The 21,189-nt window shown below is 41.1% G+C and overlaps 1 protein-coding gene across 2 annotated transcripts in view; it reads right to left on the reverse strand.

The window, feature by feature from the left end:
* LOC132826461 (inositol polyphosphate-5-phosphatase A) overlaps positions 1-21,189 on the reverse strand; it is a 518,580-nt gene that overhangs the window by 328,476 nt on the left and 168,915 nt on the right. For both annotated transcript variants that reach the window (XM_060842396.1, XM_060842397.1), the window contains exon 2: positions 20,977-21,018. In XM_060842396.1, coding sequence (XP_060698379.1) covers positions 20,977-21,018 — 42 coding nt within the window. The remainder of the gene's footprint in view (positions 1-20,976; positions 21,019-21,189) is intronic.

Raw genomic sequence — 21,189 nt, forward strand, 5'->3', positions numbered from 1 at the left:
ACCTTCACTTCTTAAATCGACATGTCCTAGAATTGCAACATACCTCCCACTAATCTTATAATCATCGATGGCCTCCTCCTTGGTGAATACTAATGCAAAAATATTCATTAAAGATCTCATCCACTTGCTTTGGCTCCACGTATACATTCCCTCCTTTGTCCTCAAGTGGACCTACCCTTTCCCTACCTACCCTCGTGCTCCTAGCATACGTATAAATTCTACTTAATCCTACTTGTCAAGTAAATTTCATGGTCCTTTTTAACCCTCCTAATTCCTTGTTTAACTTCTTTTCTGCTACCTGTATATTTCTCAACAGTGAAATCAGTCAGAATTGCAGTTTGCAATGTCTGTGAAAGCACACATTGGTGTCCAATTGGATTTGACTTGAGCCTTACAGGTTGAAAAGAGATGTCACACGGGAACTAAAGTGAAATGTTCAGGTGAACATCTTTGATATTTCAAAACAAAGGAAGCTACTCAACATTGTTCTATAATTTGGAAGTGTTGCCAACCTTTGCACTGCTATTTACAATATGGTCTTTGACAGAAAAGAAAGTTTTGAAATTTGTAAACTTTATTACATTGTTGCCCGTGCAGCAGAATAAGGAAATAACTTTGAAGAAATATCCAGTTACACATGAAATACAATGCATCTAAATTGCCCATAGTAATGAAGGATTTGCAGGCGGGGTGAATTAACCGGGGTAAATGTAAGGTGACAGGGATAGGGTAGGGACGTGAGTCTGGATAGGATGCTGTTCAGAAGGTTGGTGTGGACTCAATGGGCCAAATGACCTGCTTTCACACTGAAGGGATTCTATGAGACTAATCCATTGGAAAATCAGACACTGTAAACAGTATATGCTGTTAAAACATCTCCAAATAAAGAAAAGAACTTAAACTATGCTTTGTCTCGAACTATTGTTAAGTGAATTAGTCCTAGGCTTTAACAGTAAATATGGCTGGAGGAATGGAAAAGCTGTGCACAACACAAGGTTATGCCGTGTTAAATAAATTTGCATTAAATCAAATGCTGATTGGTGTGCTAACAAACTGTTAACTGGTGAAACTTATGTTCTCCCATCTATTGTGTGTCTCTACTAATAACACCTGGATATTAATCTATTTCGTGTCTCCATGATTGTGCACATTTTAGAAGTCTTGACCATATTTGTGGGCAACAGATTTTGTCAGAACACATAATAAAACAAGCAGAATGCCACAACTTTCCATTGCGTCACAAGAAAAGCCATAGACTTGGCTGCCTGCCTGTTTGAGATAAAGCAGCTGCTTTCACGCAGTTAGACAGCAGCCCAAGCCTTTTTAGCAAGTCTGCCTGCTGCAGTCGAAGCACACTTAACAGTAATTGACACTACACTGAAGCCTGGGTTCAAAATACCAGGTTACTAAAATTAAACTTCGCATGAATCAATTTCCTTGTAGGATTCACCACTTCTCTCATTCTGTGCAAGATTGCATTCCCCACAATTATGTGTGTTTCTGGGCACACCTTTCAGTGGAAAGTGGAACAGAAAGGTCAGAAATGCCACCTTTATGTGTGAAATTTCCAAACCTTCTTAAAAATCAGAATGCGGTTGCTGAAAGTTAAATTAAGGGCTTGATTCTGTAACTTTGTATCTCTCAGATGCATTTAGAAACATGAAAAATTCCAGCTGGCCTAGAGTCAGCAAAACTGGAGAGGTGTTAGATAATTAGACATTTGTTCGAAACAAGTGGTCCTGCAATTCTGACTGAATAATTTAATTTGAACAGATAATATCATGATTATTAACTTTATCCCTCATTTTCCTATAAGAAGAAACAGTGGCACTTGGAAATGAATGCACTAGCCATACTGGAACTCCCCTTTAGAGGTACAAGAGGAGTCGAAGCAGTATGTGTCAGTCTCAAGTTTTACAGATATTTTTTAAATTGCCAAAATACACATCATTTGTAAAAAAAAAAATCATGTCCATACACAAGGTCCAAACAGTTCTATATGGTCTTTGCATATATACATAAAATGGAATTTGACATTCCCTGCAGTTACAATCCTAGTCATGCAGGACACTATTTCCATAAAATGATGCACAAAGAGGATCTAATAACGAACGGATCAACATTGTAATTTGCCAGAAAGCTTTAGACAATGGTCTTTCCCCACTGCACCTAGGCAGCAGCTGCCCTGAGTTTTACTGCATCCCAAAGCACATAGTCCGGTACCTAAGAATGTGGCAGTCCGCAACACTCGGTTAAGGTCAACTTTTTACACAGGAAGACCAACAAGTTTCAGGAAGATCAAATAGTGTCCTTCACTGAGCTGGTCTTCCAGGCGCAGTTAATGTTTGTCTCAGTGTCCCAGGGAACAGCCCAGGGCAGCACGGTGGCTCCGTGGTTAGCACTGCTGCCTCAGAGTAGCAGGAACCCAGATTCGATTGCAGCATCGGGCAACCATCTGTGTGGATTTTGCACATTCTCTCCACGTCTGTGTGGGCTTCCTCAGGGTGCTCCGGTTTCCTCCCACAGTCCAAAGATGTGCAGGTTAGGTAAATTGGCCATTGTGTTCAGGGATGTGTACGTTACGCAAATCAGTCGGGGTAAATGTAGAGGAATGGGTTTGGATGGGATACTCTTCGGAGGGTCGGTGTGCACTTGTTAGACGAAAGGGCCTGTTTCCACACTATAGGGATCCTAAGATTCTAAGACAACACAGAATCCCTGCGTCATAGAGCTGCTGGGGACTAACCTTGACAAAAACCATTGCATCATTATCCAGGCCTTCTTTGTGAAGGAATAGTCCAGAAGCAGATGTGTAACAGACTCCGTCACCTCCACAGCCACTTCAAGGGCAGCGTGCAGTGATGCAGAGTGCCTGGACATCCATGAAGGGTCTTTTCACCACCAGCCAAGTGATATCTTGGTGCTTGTTGGAAAGTTCTGGGGATAATAACGATCTGAGATCGTTGTGGGCGGCATGGTGGCACAGTGGTTAGCACTGCTGCCTCACAGCGCCAGAGACCTGGGTTCAATTCCTGCCTCTAGGCGACTGACTGTGTGGAGTTTGCACATTCTCCCCATGTCTACATGGGTTTCCTCCAGGTGCTCCGGTTTCCTCCCATAGTCCAAAGATGCGCAGGTCAGGTGGATTGGCCATGCTAAATTGCCCGTAGTGTTAGGTTTAGGGGTATGGGTGGGTTGCACTTCGGCGGATCGGTGTGGACTTGTTGGGCCGAAGGGCCTGTTTCCATGCTGTAAGTAATCTAATCTAAAAATCACACCATTGATAGGCTGCTGTATGATCAACCCTCTCCTTTTCCCACAGGGTTTCAAGGACACTGTGTGCTGACCACTTCCTGATCGACAAATATTTCTCACGAGGGACAGGTGACATGGAACAGTCCAACTACTTGGAGTGTTCTGTGGCACCGACGCCTGGTGTATCCTTTGCAACATCGGAGACAGGTAGAACGTCAGTACATAGTAACACTTGCATATGAAGGGTTTACGCAGAGCTTAATTCAGCCACACACAAAGGTAGCCATCAGGATAACGGTAGCGTTAGATACATTCTTCCACCACCCATTACCCAGAACATTGCACATGGCACCCTGTGGACACACTCCATCTTTGACCTCCTGATGAACTGGAAGATGGTTTGGATGATTGAAAAGGTGTAGGTATAGGTAATAGGCCAGACCTGTGCCACATTAAACAATACCAAGAGTACCTCACACCTGATGGGCAGTTTTTAACTCACAATGGAGAGGCAGCGGTGCTCCCATGTGCCCAGTTTTTGCCTCACCTTCACGTTACACTCCTGCCAAGTTTTGGCATATACCCAGCCCCCCAAACCATCTCCCCAGCACCTTCAGGTAATCTGTCCAGACAACAAAGGGGATAAAGGATTGGTCGGCTCAGTTCTCAAAGAACATGCCCTTGCTGTTGCTCCCGAAGCCTGTTCAAACTGTCACAAATGCTCATGAGTCTGTGCACAGACAATAGATCCAAGCAGAAAACAGCAATGTCATTCATGTACAGGAATACTCTGACTTGCAGGTCTCTGTTGCCCTGGAATAGTCGCCTCTCTTACGCTTGCATCCTTCCTGATGGACTTGGCAAAATGCTCTATACAACACACAAACACGGCAGGAGAGAGCAGGCAGCCATGCCTGACTCCAGATCTAACTGGAACCTTTCTGATTCCCACCCAACGATTGAGACTGCACTCACGATGTTGGTGTGGAGCAGTCAGATCCAATTTTGGATTCCGTCCCCAGAGCCCATTTGGAGAGCATATCCCTCATGTAGGTGTGTGGTATCCTATCAAAGGCTTTCTCCTGGTCCAGGCTGATGAGGCAGGTGTCCACACCCCTGTCCTGCACTTAGGCAATTGTATCCCCGAAGAGCATGAGTTTTACATGTTTTACAGGTTTTTCCTTCTGAGTAATTCCTTGTTGATTCTTGCCTCATCCTGTTTGCTTTACTATTCAAGTTTATGACCTAACTGTTGTGGTAAACCTTGAAGTGGGTGTGGTTATGTTTCCTACATACATCACTGGAGAGAAAATGATGAAGTTCATAATGTGATTCGGACTCAACTGGTAGTGAGGTAGCTTACACAAATGGACAAGCTCTCCAGCTTTATACAACTGCTATCAATTTCTTAGTAAATCAACAAAATGTAAGTAAAGTGATCGACACATATTTCTGCTAACCAAACCCTTATACAAGATTATTGCCTTGATATTTATCTGCTAATTAAGTACAAGAAGAAGAAAAATTCACCTGTGCAGATATGGCTTCACAGAGCATCCTCTTTCTTGGTACCACTCTGCTGTAACAATTAGCAATTGACCACCATTTTAAAAAATTTCAAAATCATTATTCTATCCGTCTGAAATTACTGATAACTTATGACAATTATTCAGCAATTCATGACTACATTTTTTTTTAGCAGTAAGTCATTCCGCTATATATTTTTTAATGTTATCAGTCATCAGAGGACAATTTGCAGATGTCAGTGTTCTTCTTGTACGATGTCCACATGATGTAAACATCTAGTGCCAGTAAGCTCTGGGCGGAATCACAGTCTGGCTCAATCCTCTCCTTTTGGGACATTTGTAAGAGCACTTCGACCTGATTAATAGCAATCCAAAATTAGGACTTATACTAGAATTGGACAGCACAGCTCATCGACTGTGTCTGATGGGTACCATCCCCTCAGATCTCTCTCAGTGATGAGCACTTACGTTCTGTCACTTACAATTCAGCTTTGATTGCCTTAAACCCTTCACAAGTAAGATGTTGAATTTCAGAAATAATGAATGTTCTCAGCAGATAGGTGCTAAAACTACTTTGTCAATGATTTTAAACAACATGTTCCATGTCAGTTCTTTGAGTTAATTAATGTACTTGCTGCTTCTCAAACTTGAAATAAGATCCAAGTTTCTTATACAGTTCAGTACTTCGTTAGATCAATGTTGGCTGCTTATTGTGGCTAAACAGTTAGAAATGTTACTGTTGTTTTGGTGGTGGAGGATGGAGTTAAAACTGAAGTCGAATCACAAAATGTATTTGTGAAATCTGGGTTTGAGTGTTTGACATTAGTTTGCCTTGCAATACCTTCTTGTGCAGATTGTTTTCTGAAAATGTGGCTGACAACCGCTTTATATTCAATCCATACATTTCATTCCGATTCAATGATTCAAGAAACAACAAATTGAACTAGCACCTATAACAATCATGGGCATTTTTGTTAGTTAGTTAATTTGCCATCCCAGCCTGACCCAGTAAGGAAAATGTCTCCTGTTGTGAAGAAGCCAGATGATGAACTGTCAAATTACTGAACATGACAGTATCCATATGCTCAGCAAATAGGCACCTTTAGAATTTTTTTATACAATCCCTACAGTGTGGAAACAGGCTCTTCAGCCCACCTTGATCCTCCGAAGAGTATCCCACCCAGACCCATTGCCCGACTATTCCACATTTCCCCTGACTAATGCACCTGATCTACACATTCCTGAACACTATGGGCAATTTAGGATGGCCAATTCACCTAACCTGCACATCTTTGGAATGTGGAAGGAAACCAGAGCACCCAGAGGAAATCTATGCAGGCACAGGGAGAATGTGCAAACTCCACGCAATCGCCCGAGGCTGGAATTGTACCCTGGTCCCTGGCGTTATGAGGCAGCAGTGCTAGACAATGAGCCACCGTGCTGTATAATGCAATCGTTCCATTCTCGCATGATTTCACGTTATAAGAAAATCCTATAATAGTCATCCCATTGAAGCTAACAGGGCTTGAATCTCATTTTAGCCAATACAAATAATGAAAGTTTGTGTTCTACAAATAATAGTCTAAATTATTCAATCACATTAAAGTCAATTTGCATTGAAGAAACATGCGTTATAGCAGAACCGACTGTACACCATAGTAAAAGACTGATCCGCAATAGTAGCTCGTTCAGTTTGATCACTTATTCATGCTCAATGCAGTATATCCATGTCCATTTTGAAATAACTCCAGGTAGGCTGTATTCTGTAACGAAGCCACCCTTTATTTATGCACACATAGTACTTGACACTGGTCTGGCATCCTCAAAGCCAACTCTGAATGAGTAGAACCCCAGACACTCCTGTTTATATCTATCAGCTAGGACTCCCTGACTGGACCAGATTAACATCTCCAAATAAGAAACTCATTCTATGATGTCTGCCTGGCTGATTTTATTACAATCACTACACATTCCTCGTTCAAACCCAGTGAGATCACATTCTTACCATCTAAGTCTTCACATTCAGAATCTCACAATTTCACACATTGTGTCCAATCTTGTATCTTTTCATTTTGTTTTAGAATGAGAGAAAGAAAGAACACATTGTGAGCGAGTTTTGAGAAGATTTGTGGCCCAGGTTGAAGTTCTGGATGTCGGTTTGCTCGCTGAGCTGGAAGGTTCATTTTCAAACGTTTTGACACCATACTACATAACATCATCAGCGAATGTCCGGTGAAGCACTGGTACTATCTTCCACTTTCTACTTATGTGCTTAAGTTTCCTTGGAACTCTATCAACAAGCACATCAGATCCCCATTTAGATCCCCATTTACCACCCTCTGAGAAAAAGAACAGGAAGTGACATCACCAACCCAAGGAAACCTAAAACATAAATAGAAAGCAGGACAGAACACCAGCACTTCACTGCAGGCTCACTGATGGTGTTATCTAGTATGGTGATGAAACATCTGAAAACAAACCTTCCACCTGAGTGAGCAAACTTACATCTGGACTGTATTGTTATCTCAGAATCCATAGTGACAGGGATATTCATCCGTTCTGTTAACCTAGAGACCGCAGATATAAGAAAGGCCAATACATATAGCTCTGCATCTAAAGCCTTCTCTTTCATGCTATCATGTTCCAAATAAAGAGACTGAATTAAATCTTTGGGATGTGCCCCAAGGCAAAATGAAATGAGGATGAGAGCAGAGAATGATATGTGAGGGTAGATGAGAGACAAGTCCTTGATTTAATGTAATTGTTTCCTGCAGCCCATATGACAGAATCAGTCTTTAACTATGCTTGTTTTTGGCATCAGTCGATGCCTTGGGCATACAGCTCAGATCTGAATATCTCACACTGTGGATTTGGCCAACATTAATGCTGTGTAAACAAAGGTAACATGTTTGCATGTTTGCATAGGATCATTGACCAGAGGCAATTTTCTAATAGACACACATTCCTTAATTATATTCTTGTAAAATGATGTTAACTATCCAATTATCAGATTTCTATTTAAATTAAATGGGCGACAATCTGGTGAGCCTTCCCTTATGGCTGTGATATTCTACATTTGAATTATCTGGTTTCAAATTAGGTTGGAAGAGCTCAGGGGTACGGCCATTCTCAAAGTACTTTTCTATCAGTACTTTCCTACAGCTGGTGAAAATATTGAATTATCTTTGCTGAGTTCGTGCCTAATCACTATTTTGTACATGATAGGTAATGTTTCAATTCTTATAAATTTTCATCAGCCATTTAGAGTCATAGAGTCATAGAGATGTACAGCATGGAAACAGACCCTTCGGTCCATCCTGTCCATGCCGACCAGATATCCCAACCCAATCTAGTCCCACCTGCCAGCACCCAGCCCATATCCCTCCAAACCATTCCTAATCATATACTCATCCAAATGCCTCTTAAATGTAGCAATTGTACCAGCCTCCACCACATCCTCTGGCAGCTCATTCCACACAGGTACTACCTGCTGCGTGAAAAAGTTGCCCCTTAGGTCTCTTTTATATCGTTCCCCTCTCACCCTAAACCTATGCCCTCTAGTTCTGGTCTCCTCGACCCCAGGGAAAAGACTTCGTCTATTTATCCTATCCATGCCCTTCATAATTCTGTAAACCTCCCTAAGGTCACCCCTCAGCCTCTGACGCTCCGGGAAAATCAGCCCCAGCCTGTTCAGCCTCTCCCTGTAGCTCAAACTCTCCAACCCTGGCAACATCTTTGTAAATCTTTTCTGAACCCCTTCAAGTTTCACAACATATTTCCAATAGGAAGGAGACCAGAATTGCACGCAATATTCCAACAGTGGCCTAACCAATGTCCTATACAGCCGCAACATGACCTCCCAACCCCTGTAATCAATACTCTGACCAATAAAGGAAAGCATACCAAACGCCTTCTTCACTATCCTATCCACCTGCGACTCCACTTTCAAGAAGTTACGAACCTGCACTCCATGGTCTCTTTGTTCAGCAACATTCCCTAGGACCTTACCATTAAGTGTATAAGTCCTGCGAAGATTTGCTTTCCCAAAATGCAGCACCTCGCATTTATCTGAATTAAATTCCACCTGCCACTTCTCAGGCCCATTGGCCCATCTGGTCCTGATCCTGTTGTAATCTTCTACATACAGGATAAAGCTTTAGACCAATTTTTAAATAAATACTTTCTTCTTTAAGACTGCATTCTCAACTTATAAATCTGTCATAAACTAAAAACACTTAGAAAACTCTGAATGTACCTTCCATTGAACATGCTTCAACAATCATTTACCCCATTCAGTTCCATTCATCAGACTTCAATTATTTTGTGATAATGACAAATTGGTAAAACTATTGAAAACATCAGAATAAATCCAGCTGAGAGTTTTAGTCATTAACTAAATACATGATCTCACACTACAATTATTGCCACTACAATTACAAGGGATGCACTTACTGCCAATGCAGTTGTAATCACTTTGCCTTGTGATGTCACTGCAAACAGTGAGGTATCTACAAAGAGGAACAAAATATGAATGCTGTGTAAATGTCTTGAATCATTTCAGATTCTGGGATCATGATTTGCACACTGAACCTCTCCCAACACTTGCCCATTCCCAAGTCACCACTGCTTCCCTACTATTTATTGATATGCTGCCTCTCTCTTCACTGGCCCAGAGAGTGAAGGCTCAAGGGAAGCAGACGGTGGTCAGACATGAGCAACCAGAAAGGTAGCAAATAGACTGATAAATAACTGCCAAGGGGGAGCATGGGGAACCAAAAGAAGAGGAAAATGAGAGAGTAGGGGACTGAAGGAATTGGAGAGGGGGAGAGCAGCGCTCAGTGAAGGTGTGAGCAGAGTGGCACTGTGCCTGCACATCCAGGTGGAGCTACAGGCAGAATAGCACTGCACCAGCACATCCAGGTGGAGCCACAAGAGGCAAACTTTGACTGGTCTGTTCCTGGGCTTCCTGAGTTTGAGGAAATGAATGCAGCCTCATTCAAACACACAGTGCACGGCAAAGGAATCCAGTGTTAGATCAGTGGCAACTATTTCCCTTCCTGCACCCAGTGACCCGCTGCCTGATCCCTCTATTCCAAACTCATTCACCTCTGGCCTAAGTCTTCTGGCCTTCAAGAGGGTGGGGGCATTGCCAGCAAGCTTGATTGCTCCCAGTGGCTCTGATAGGCAGAGGACAGCCGCCATCCTTTGACTGACATTTCTTGCTTTCGAATTCTAAACCCTGGAGAGGCTTGACACTGACCAATGCAGCATTCCTAATGATTCTCCAGTAGGTGGGTGAGAACCCCAGTCAATGGCATTAAATTTCTTGTATCTTCTTTTCCATTCTTTCTCACCACAGCAGTTATGGGCATTGTGATTCATTCCATTCATATACAGCTAAACGGATTCCATCACTTTGAATGGTTGGGAAGGTCCTCTGCTGAAATTATATGTAACACGGAAACAAATCCTTCAGTCCAACTAGTCAACACTGACTATGCTCCCAAACTACACCAGTCCATTGACTTTTGCTTCTTCTCCATAACTTGAAGGTATCATGATGACTAGGGTGTGACTGAAGTGTACCTGAACCACAGGGATTATTCTGCACATGTAGACAGACTGGTGGAATTATGATATCAGATCCAATCCTATCTTCATTAGATATCCACAAATCCAAACTTAACAGCAAACACAGCCAGGCTTGTTTCCACCTTCCTGAAATTGCAGGGGTTGAGCTGAAATCAATTGTGAAATTTTGGTACAATGCCCATCTGGCCGCAACAATTCCAGCACAGAGAGGTTAGCACCACACCCTTTACTATGTCTAGCTCATTACCCCAGCAGCACACTGGGGGAAAATGGTCCACTGAGGTTCCCTCTGCCTTCTCAGATGCAAGCAAAACAAAATGAGAAATTCTTCCAGTGTCCCGGTCAATATTTGATCTCCAAATTAAAGCCATTGAAACAGATTAACTGGTCTTTTGTCCTATTGTTTGTAGGGCTTGTTTGAAAATTGGATGCCCAAACTTCCAACTTTACAGCACTGCCTTTACTTCAAAAGTACTGAATTTTCCAGAAAGTGCATTTGAATGCATTTGATTGGATTAGATTTGATTTATTATTGTCACATGTACCTAAGTACAGTGAAAAGTTTGGTGTTATGAGCTGTACAGGCAGACCATAACATACAAGGACAAACAAATCATAGGGTATTTAGACTGTGTTGAGGCATTAAATTTTCTTAATGCTAAGAAATTACTTAATTTTAAGTAATCTAATCTAATCTAATCTATCATTTTCCTGGAGGGGTTCCACTACATTAGAACAGTACTTTCTTTGAAGTCGCGTAAGTTAAAGAAATATGAGAAATTATCACTGCTGTATAATCTGAGACCAGGGTGTGAAAATGTAGGCTCCACAAAGCCTACTCAACCTGCATTTCAGTGCCAAATTATATATCATTGGCATTTGTGTCCCAAATATTGATATCACACCAGGCTTTTATTGGTGTCAAAGCAGATTCATTATGGTGACAATCCAAACTGAAATCAAGATTGTGATCAAATTCAGAACTATTCCCATCCCCAAATTCACATTATAGTAACAACTTGATCATGTTCCAGAAAAAGGGAGGGAGAAAATTATTTTAACCGAAATGATTTACATATTTGGCAATGAAACGGATTGAGAAACTTCTGTGGATAGAATTTCCATTAATGTTTATAATATTCAAATCAGCTAACTGATTCAGAGTAGTAAAATGTCAAAATCAAAGACATAAATAACCCACAAAAACAAAGATGCAAGATTCATAACTATCCAGATCATTAAAAGCACATTTTGCAGAAAGTACAAAATACAGTGCTGATAGAGGCCACTTGGCCCATCATGTCTGTGCAGACTGTCAGAAGAGTATCCCTTCCATTCCCATTCTCCAACCTATCCACATAACCACTCATTTCCCATGGCTAACCAACCTAACCTACACATCCCTGGACACCAGGGGCAATTTAGCATGGCCAATCCACCTAACCTGCACATCTTTAGACTGTGGGAGGAAATCAGAGCACCAGGTCTGGGTACAGACATGGGGACAATGTGCAAACCCCACCTAGACAGTCACCCAAGGCTGGAGAGAACCCAGGACCCTACCACTGTAAGGCAGCAGTGTTAATCACTGAGCCACTGTGACATCCATAACTGGGTTACTTCTATTTTTGATCATTTTTCATCACATTTTCCATGGTGCCACCACTGCAGCTCATTAAATTAAGATTAAATCAAATAAAATGGAAAGTTAGCTTTTCTCACAGAATGTTCAAGTCATGATTCACTGCAAAGCTGTCATTCTAGGAAAAGCAAAGCTGTATTAATGCCTGCAGGCTACTTACTGAAGAACGTTTTTGTCATACAGTCATACAGCACGGAAACAGACCCTTCAGTCCAATCAGTCCATGCCAAACACAATCCTAAATTAAACTAGTCCCACCTTCCTGCTCCTGGTCCATTTCCCTTCAAACCTTTCCCATTCATTTATCTATCCAAATGTTTTATAAATGTTGTAATTGTACCCGCATCCATCACTTCCTCAGGAGGTTCAGTTATCACGCGAACCACCCTCTGTGTAAAAAATTTGCTTCTTATGTCTTTTATTAAATCTCTCTCTTCTCATCTTCAACATGTGCCCCCTAGTCTTGAAACTCCCATCCTAGGAAAAGGACAACTACCATTAACTCTATCTATACCTCATGTTATTTTATAAACTTCTATCCGGTCACCTCTCAACCTCCAATGTAAAAAAGCTCTAGCCTTGCTTTATAACTCAAACTTTCCATACCCGGCAACATCCTGGTAAATTTCTTCTGAACCCTCTCTAGCTTGATGATATCCTTCTTTAACTGAGTAACCAGAACTGGGCACAGTATTCCAAAAGAGGCCTTACCAATGTTCTGTACCATCTCAACATAACTTTCCAATTCCTATATTCAAAAGTATTGAACAATGAAGGCAAGCATGCCAAACACCTTTTTAACCATCCTGTCTATATGTGATGCAAATTTTAAAGAATTGCATACCTGCACTCCAAGGTCCCTCTGTTCTACAACACTATCTTGAGAACTTTCTGTGCTCCTTCTTAACACTCTTAACTTTGAGTTCAGTTTACTTTGATAAGAGTTAATAAACACCATGAAAGGCAAGTTCCTTCCTATACCCACATGGTGGGTATATACAGGGGAGTCAAAGCAATCTCAAGTTTACACAACTCAGTATAATCTAATTTGCTGATTTATAGACCTATCGGAAATATTTTAAGCAGCACTTTCTGGTTCTCTGCAAGTTTTTTTCTTGTACTTTAAAGACTCTACAACAGAATCACGAACAAAATAAATAGATTAGATTACTTACAGTGTGGAAACAGGCCCTTCGGCCCAACAAGTCCACACCGACCCGCCGAAGCGCAACCCACCCATACATTTACCCCTTCACCTAACACTACAGGCAATTTAGCAAGGCCAAGTCACCTAACCTGCACATTTTTGGACTGTAGGAGGAAACCCTCGCAGACACGGGGCGAACGTGCAAACTCCACACAGTCAGTCGCCTGAAGCGGGAATTGAACCCAGGTCTCTGGCGCTGTGAGGCAGCAGTACTAAACACTGTGTCACCGTGCTACCCACAAATGTCACATTGGGCAAGAACAGTGCAATTAGTGAAATTCTGCCCTTTTAAGTGGATCAATAAAGTGGGTTTACTGGATCAGGATTTCCAACCTCTCAGTGTTGCCCTCATAGGTCAGGAATTAAGACTGACTAGCCAGACACTTCTAGAAGCAACCCATGATAAACATTCCAAAAATGTGTTTTTTCTCAATTTTTTCATTGCCTGTCTTTATTAATCTCTTGCCTGGAAAAGCAAAATAAGAAGTCACCAACATAAAATAGTCACCAATAAATCAAAATAGGAAACCTACAGCCAACTTCTTTCCCTGAAGAGTGGTCAGAATGTAGAAACTGTCACCACAGGAAGAAACTGAGATCAATGCACATCCACTTAAAAAAATAGAGGTGGTTAGACAAGGATGAGATGAAGGAAATAAAATGGACACCAAAGGATAGCAGGAAGCTTGAGTAGAGCAGTAATGTTATTGTCGGCCAGTTTGTGCTGATTTCTCTGTAATTCTAGATAATAATGAGGTGGTGATGGAGGAACAGCACTCCAAAAGCTAGTGCGTCCAAATAAACTTGTTGGGACTATAACCTGGTGTTGTGTGATTTTTAAATTTGTCTGCCCCAGTCCAAAACCGGCACTTCCAAATCGTACATAATAATGGTACTAGAGGTGGGAAACCTGACTGAGGCACTTACAGCAGAAGGCCAAGTCATGAAACTACCAGGAACATATGTAACTAGAGCTGGTTACCTTAACACCGAGTAGAGAAGGCGAGGCTTGAGACACTGACAATATGAAGCAAGTGAGTATCTTTCAAGAAGCAGCTGAGGCAATGCAGATTAAATCATGAATATTACTCCTGCTAATTAGCACCATGTTACAGCACAGTTTTTACACTAGTTAGTATTCCAGTTTAACATTCTTACAACGTTCACACATGCTACTTGCTTTGTCAAAGCAAGGAGAAAGGTTTGCATGACAACAGCCCCATAAATGCTGATGAAGGGCAACAAACTGTGATTTGTCTATGCCTGTCAAATCTTGATAATATGGCTCTAAACATGGGCTGATAATGTCACAGCAAGGGAAACATGATATTAGGAAATTAGATTGAAGGATAGAACAATTAACTCTGCAAGGACTGGAAAAGAAACATAACATCGAGATAGAAAAGCAAAGGTTTTTGAAATCTTTAAAATTAATCTGTATCAGGTAACATGCAAACGGAAGGACTCCAACACCACATTTGCAATAGACAACTTTCAGTGTCAGAACAATTGTGTGGCAACTATTTACACTGTGTGGAAAATAACCTCTGGCATGTAATTCAGGCGGTTAAATATGCACAATGTTTAAATGCTTCAAACATGCTCTAACTCTAACTTACTAATGGGTTTAGTTAATACGTATTGTATAATTACTACACACTATTCAGTCTGCAGTCTTTTGATAGAGATTCAAACAGAGTCAAGTTCTGCAAAGTTAACTTCAAGAATGCAATTTTTGGATTTCCCGTTCTAAATGCACATCTGCCTGTCCTAAATTTTCGGTAACGATTGTGCACTGAGAGAAGTGAGAACCTGTTCATCACAACAATATTTTGACCACAAATTTTGAGCCTGCAGTCATTACTGACACTTTGTTTAAATGTCTCAAACTGTTTTGCCTGAAATGGCCTGATTTTCAAGTGCACAGTGACTACTTATGGAAGCAAAGCAGCCAGCAGTTTGTACACAGCTAATGCCATAAACAGCAAAAATAAGAATGGATCGGATAATGGTCACACACCCCAACACACACAAACGAAGTTGCATCAGGACATTATTCAAAAGGGCCACAACACACTGCAGCACACCTGAACTACAAAAAGAGGAAGAAGAACACCTATACAAGGTATTCACCAAAAACGGATGCCCGCACAATTTCATCAACAGATGCCTCAGGGAAAGACAACAAAATGAGGACATGCCACAACCCAAAGGACTGGCCACACTCCCATACATCAGGAGCATTTCTGAACTGACAGCCAGACTGCTGCGACCACTAGGACTCATAACAGCACACAAACCAACAGCCACTCTCAGACAACAACTCACCAGGACAAAGGACCCGATACCCAGCAGCAGCAAAACCAATGTAGTTTACAAAATCTCATGCAAGGACTGCACAAAACACTACATAGGACAATCAAGAAGACAGCTAACAACCCGCATCCATGACACCAACTGGCCATGAAACGACACGACCAGCTATCCCTAGTAGCCATACACTCAGATGACAAACAACATGAATTCGATTGGGACAACACCACTATTATAGGACAGGCCAACAGAGAACAGCCAGGGAATTCCTAGAAATATGGCACTCATCCACGAATTCCATCAACAGACACATCGACCTAGACCCTATATACCGGCCACTGCAGCGGACAGCAACTGACAACCGGAAGCGGCAGATTCAAACCAGTATAAATGCCGGAGGAATCAGCACAGAAGCGCTTCACAGGAGGCTCCCAAGCACTGAAGATGTCACCTAGAAAGGGGACGAAACATTTGCAAGAAAAATCTTCTTCAAATTTTGCTTTAATATTTAACATGTTCCCACCAAACAGTTTAAAAACTTCCAGGAACTAAACTGAAGGATCCATTAGCCTAAACTCTCACTCCTGAGTCAGTACTGCAAAGTTGCGACATTTCCACAAACCCAAAGATGCCAGGTGCAGAGATAGCAGGGTGAAAGGCCTATGTCGGTGCCCTGATACCATGTTGAGTGTTTTTTTTAATGTAGAATATAAACTAGATAACCAGCGCACTCATGCCACAAAGTACCCATGCAAATCCATGCCAACCCATACCACCCTATTTTGGCAGGCAACAGAGTAATATAGGAAGGTTACTTTTCAGACTGGAGTCCAGTATTCAATGGTAATGGAAATCAATTGATGGTCCTCTTTGTTTTCCATTTATATAAATGATTTGGATGTGAATATAGTAGGCATAGTTAGAGTTTTCCGCCTCTCTCTACAAGAATCTCAGGGAGGCCCTCTCCCACTGCAACTCCCAAGTCAGCACTGTCCTCATGACTTGTCCGGACTTGTCCGACCTGCCCAGCTCCTTTTCCACCTATCCACTCCACCCTCTCCTCCCTGACCTATCACCTTCCTCTCCTCCCCCACTCACCCATTGTACTTTATGCTACTCTCTCTCCACCCCCACCTTTCTCTAGCTTATCTCTCCATGCTTCCAGCTCACTGACTTTATTCCTGATGAAGGGCTTTTACCCGAAAGGTCAATTTTGCTGCTCGTTGGATGCTGCCTGAACTGCTGTGCTCTTCCAGCACCACTGATCTGGAGTCTGGTTTCCAGCATCTGCAGTCATTATTTTTACCATAGTTAGTAAGCTTGCAGATAACACCAAAAGTGGTGGCATTGTAGGCAGTCAAGAAGATTTAAGATTGCAAATGGATCTTGATCAAATGGATCAATGGTCTAAAAATGGCAGATGGAGTTCAATCTGGATAAATGCAAGGTATTGCATTTGGGTACCACAAGCAAGGATAGGACTTCAGAGGGACCTAGGGGTGCAAGTACATAATTCTTTAAGGTTTATGCCACATATAGACAGGGTGGTTAAAAAGGTATTTGGCATACTTGCCTTCATTGCTCGGTCCCTTGAGTATGGGGGTTGGGAAGTCATTTGAGGTTGTACAGAATATTGGTGAAGTCTCTTCTGGAACACTGTGTCCAGTTCTGGTCGCCCAGTTATAGGAAGGATATTATCAAGCTGGAGAGGGTTCAGAAGAGATTTACCAGGATATTGTTGGTACAGAAGGCTTGAGTTATAAAGGAAGCCTGGATAGGCTGGGCCTTCTTTCACTGGAGCATAGGAGGTTGAAAAGGTGGCCTGGTAGAAGTTTATAAAATAATGAGAGGTTTGGATAGAGTTAATGGTTTTTGTCCTTTTCCTAGGATGGGGGATTTCAAAACTAGGAGACACATTTTTAAGATGAGAGGAGAGAGATTTAAAAAAGGCATAAGAGGCAAATTTTTTTACACAGAGGGTGGTTTGTGTGTGGAATGAACTTCGTGAGGAAGTGCTGAATGGGGGTACAATCACAACATTCTAAAGACATTTGGATAGATACATGAATAGGAAAGGTTTGGAGGGATATGGATCAGGAGTAGGCAGCTGGGACTAGTTTAGCTTGGGATTATGTTCACCATAGACTGGTTAGACTGAAGGGTGTGTTTCCCTGCTGTATGACTCTGTGACTCCATAATATCTTGTTTCACATAGTTAATTCATTAATGTCAGACATGAGTGGAGGAAGCTGCTGATTAATATGTGCAACACATTTGCACAAAATGTAACCGAACGTTAATTCTCATCATGCACAAAAAAATTGTTAGGGGTGTGCTCAACTTCCAAATTTCAACCTCATCTGCCAATTTCACGATGGCGGAGAGGTTCTCAATCATTGCAAAAATTCTGGTCTTTGCCCTTGTGAAGAAGGGTGAGGAAGTAAACAGGTCGGAAAAAAGCATGGTATATATTCACTGGTGCATGAAAATGAAAGATCAGAAATTCAAGCTGAACAGTGTCCTGAGTAGCAGATAACCCAGGACACAGAACAACTGCCTCAGACAGGGCATGGTCCGGTTCAATCCAGTTATTTATCCTTCCACCTTGGAGAGAGATGAACCTCAACCTCAGGGAAGCATAGTCAACAAGACAGAATGACCTCTAAACACATTAAGGTCTCAGCCAGTTTAAATGCTCAAGTAATGGAAAAGCACCTGAAAAAGTGTAAACATTTTCTTCAAAAATGAGAGAATTGCAAATCAAATCAAGTTAAAGTAAACTGAAACATTTTATATTCATTTAAACACTTTTGTCACTGTCATAGCTTCAGTGAAAGTTTTACTCTGATGGTTATTCTACTTAGAAAATCATGCCATTGTCACAATGCAAACATGCACTTATACAATATGTCAAAACTCTTGGGACTTCCTTGTTATGACATCTATTTGTTGTCACCACTTCACAACATTTTGCAGGTTCATGATTAAATTATGAAGCAGAGCAAGATGTTTATTCCAAAATAGACTTTAGTTGCCACATTTGTAAAATATGCACTATAAAACACTTCAACTTGAATATTACAGAACTTGTAATAAAATTTAATGTGTCTCTCCACTCAGTAAAACTGCAATTGCATTCATATTTAAATATAAATTCCGTGTCAGGTATGCAGCCAGGAAAAAATACATTTCAAACTCATTTTATTAAAAATGCTTCAGAAATAAACTGTACTCTCTGCACCATGCTCCACGCTTAGGTGCTTTAACATCATTTTACTGTTCTTGATCCTGACAATTTACATTTCTGTAAGGTACACAGCCCAAGGAGTTCTACAGTTTCCACCTCCTTGATGTACCATAGTTGATAGGCTTAGACTGCAATCTTTCCCCATTGCACCTCTGTGACAGCTGCTCCCAATTTAGTGCATCCCTCAGCACATAGTCCTGGTTGAGGAAAACTCTTTGTACTGGATGACCAGCATGCTTTGGACATGTCAAAGAGCATCCTTAACCTGAGGTGATGGTGTTCCAATTAATGAATATCTTGTGTGCCTCCCTGTGAACAGCCCTTAAAGCACAAGCACCCGTATCACAGAGTTGCAGGGGCTGAAAAGTCAACATATCTTTCTCCTGATCTTTATTACAGTATGTAAACATGCTGAGGATCTACCTTCCACTGTGTTATGAAGGATGGGTCTTGCCACATGTAGTTGGACCATACTGCACTACCAGTTGCATAGATGGGTAACTAAACATCTTTAATCACAAGTCCATCAGGCAGCCGTCAGAACATAACATCCTCGAGACATTGCCAGAAAAGGCGATGGTAGATCCTGTCAGATGGTTCCTCAAGCACATTGCCAAAGTCTATTGGCCAAATGTCCAAAAAAAGTTATTAATTTGGCTCAAAACATAATTTAACTGACAGCGAGAAATGCCCCTCCCATCAGATCTTTCCCATATACTACTCTGCATCTTGTCTTCAAGGTGACTGTTAGAGACAAAAAAACTGCAGATGCTGGAAGCCAAGGTAGACAAGAAGGCTGGAAGAACACAGCAAGCCCGGCAGCATCAGGAGGTGGAGAAGTCAATGTTTTGTGTATAACCCTTCTTCAGCTAAGCTTCCAATCACAATCTCACAACCACAGAGGAGTTGTCTTGGTATGTTCTAATGGTGTCCTGATCCCACAATGCCACTGTACATTGCATTATTTGAGTTCCTAAATAATTTTGTCACATTTATTGCATTCTATCTTTTGAGAAATTACAATTTTGATCAGCTTTGTCTATTAGACACACCATGAAACCTGCAATTATTTAATATGCATCATCTATTTACATAATCTGCAGCTACTGATTACAAACAAATGCTCCCTTTTATGCTTCAAGTTAAGTCCACACAATAAAATTATCAATTCAAATTACATTCAGTCCCCTATTGAATGTAACACCACTACAACTAAATACAATACTGTCAATGATGGAAATGGGAAAGATCTGTTACTAAACTCCATACCACTCCTGGCACTCAATCTGATAGAATGAACCAAAATATTATGGACAAGCAAATGGTTTCAAATGAAAACAACAGATTTCTTAAGAGATATACAGACACTGTCAGTGGTTCAGCTGACTGCTCAAATTAATTCAGAGTTTAAAATTTGTTACTATTCCAGTGAGTGCTGGACATTGCAGTTCAGATAGTACAGTATTAACAACATACCACTAACCACCATGAATCACAAATATACTGATTTACAACACTAGGTCTTCATAAATTTGCATTACAAATATTGGGTAACAAGAAATAATACATTCAGTCCCTATCACAGATAATTCGGAAAGAAATACTAATGTTGGTTGACGTGCAGTGAAGTAAACGTGTTTAAATAAAACCTTATATAGGCCTTATTAACGTTTGGAAGCTATTTTTGTGCATGTCAGTTTTCACTCGTAAAATTTCATGAGCACAGCAATAATACTGTATTTTGTTGTAACACAGTAAGATTAGCTAAGTTGGTGCACAGTTATAGAAAGAATGGAAAAGGTTTAATTAGGACGACAGTGTCAACTTTAGGGCAACATTTTCCAACATGTAACAATACTGTTCTTTCGGAGCATGCTCCACTGGGACAAAGGTCAGCTCTAATCTTGGACTCCAGCACTTTCAGAATAAGTGAAGAAGCAAATACCATTGGCCAGCTACAGAATATACTGCACTACCAATTTAATTACACGTAATTGCCCCTCACTGAAAATGCATTACATTCAGATATGTAGCCAATTTCCTTTTAAGAATAACCAAATCAACTTTTTAAATAATCTATAACTTCTTTCATTTTTGAATTCTAGTTTAATTGTTCTTATTTTCATAGAATGCTGACAGATTATACTGGGGTGGGGGAAGGGTGCGTTTCAGTATTCCTTGCAAACATTCCTACCTGATAAAATTCTCGAAGCCAGTTCTTTTGTAGATTTTCAGGCTGTAAAATACAAGGGAAAAAAAATAAACAAACTATTCAGAGTATACACATGTACTACAATGCATATCTGTACAACTCGTGTGACTCATGTGTTCCCAATTTCCTGCTAAACCTTTTATTTAATTTGCAAGTACAATAATTAAAATGAAAATGGTGATTATTTAACCAAAA

This window comes from Hemiscyllium ocellatum, chromosome 22 (assembly GCF_020745735.1).
Source record: "Hemiscyllium ocellatum isolate sHemOce1 chromosome 22, sHemOce1.pat.X.cur, whole genome shotgun sequence".
Lineage (NCBI taxonomy): Eukaryota > Metazoa > Chordata > Chondrichthyes > Orectolobiformes > Hemiscylliidae > Hemiscyllium > Hemiscyllium ocellatum.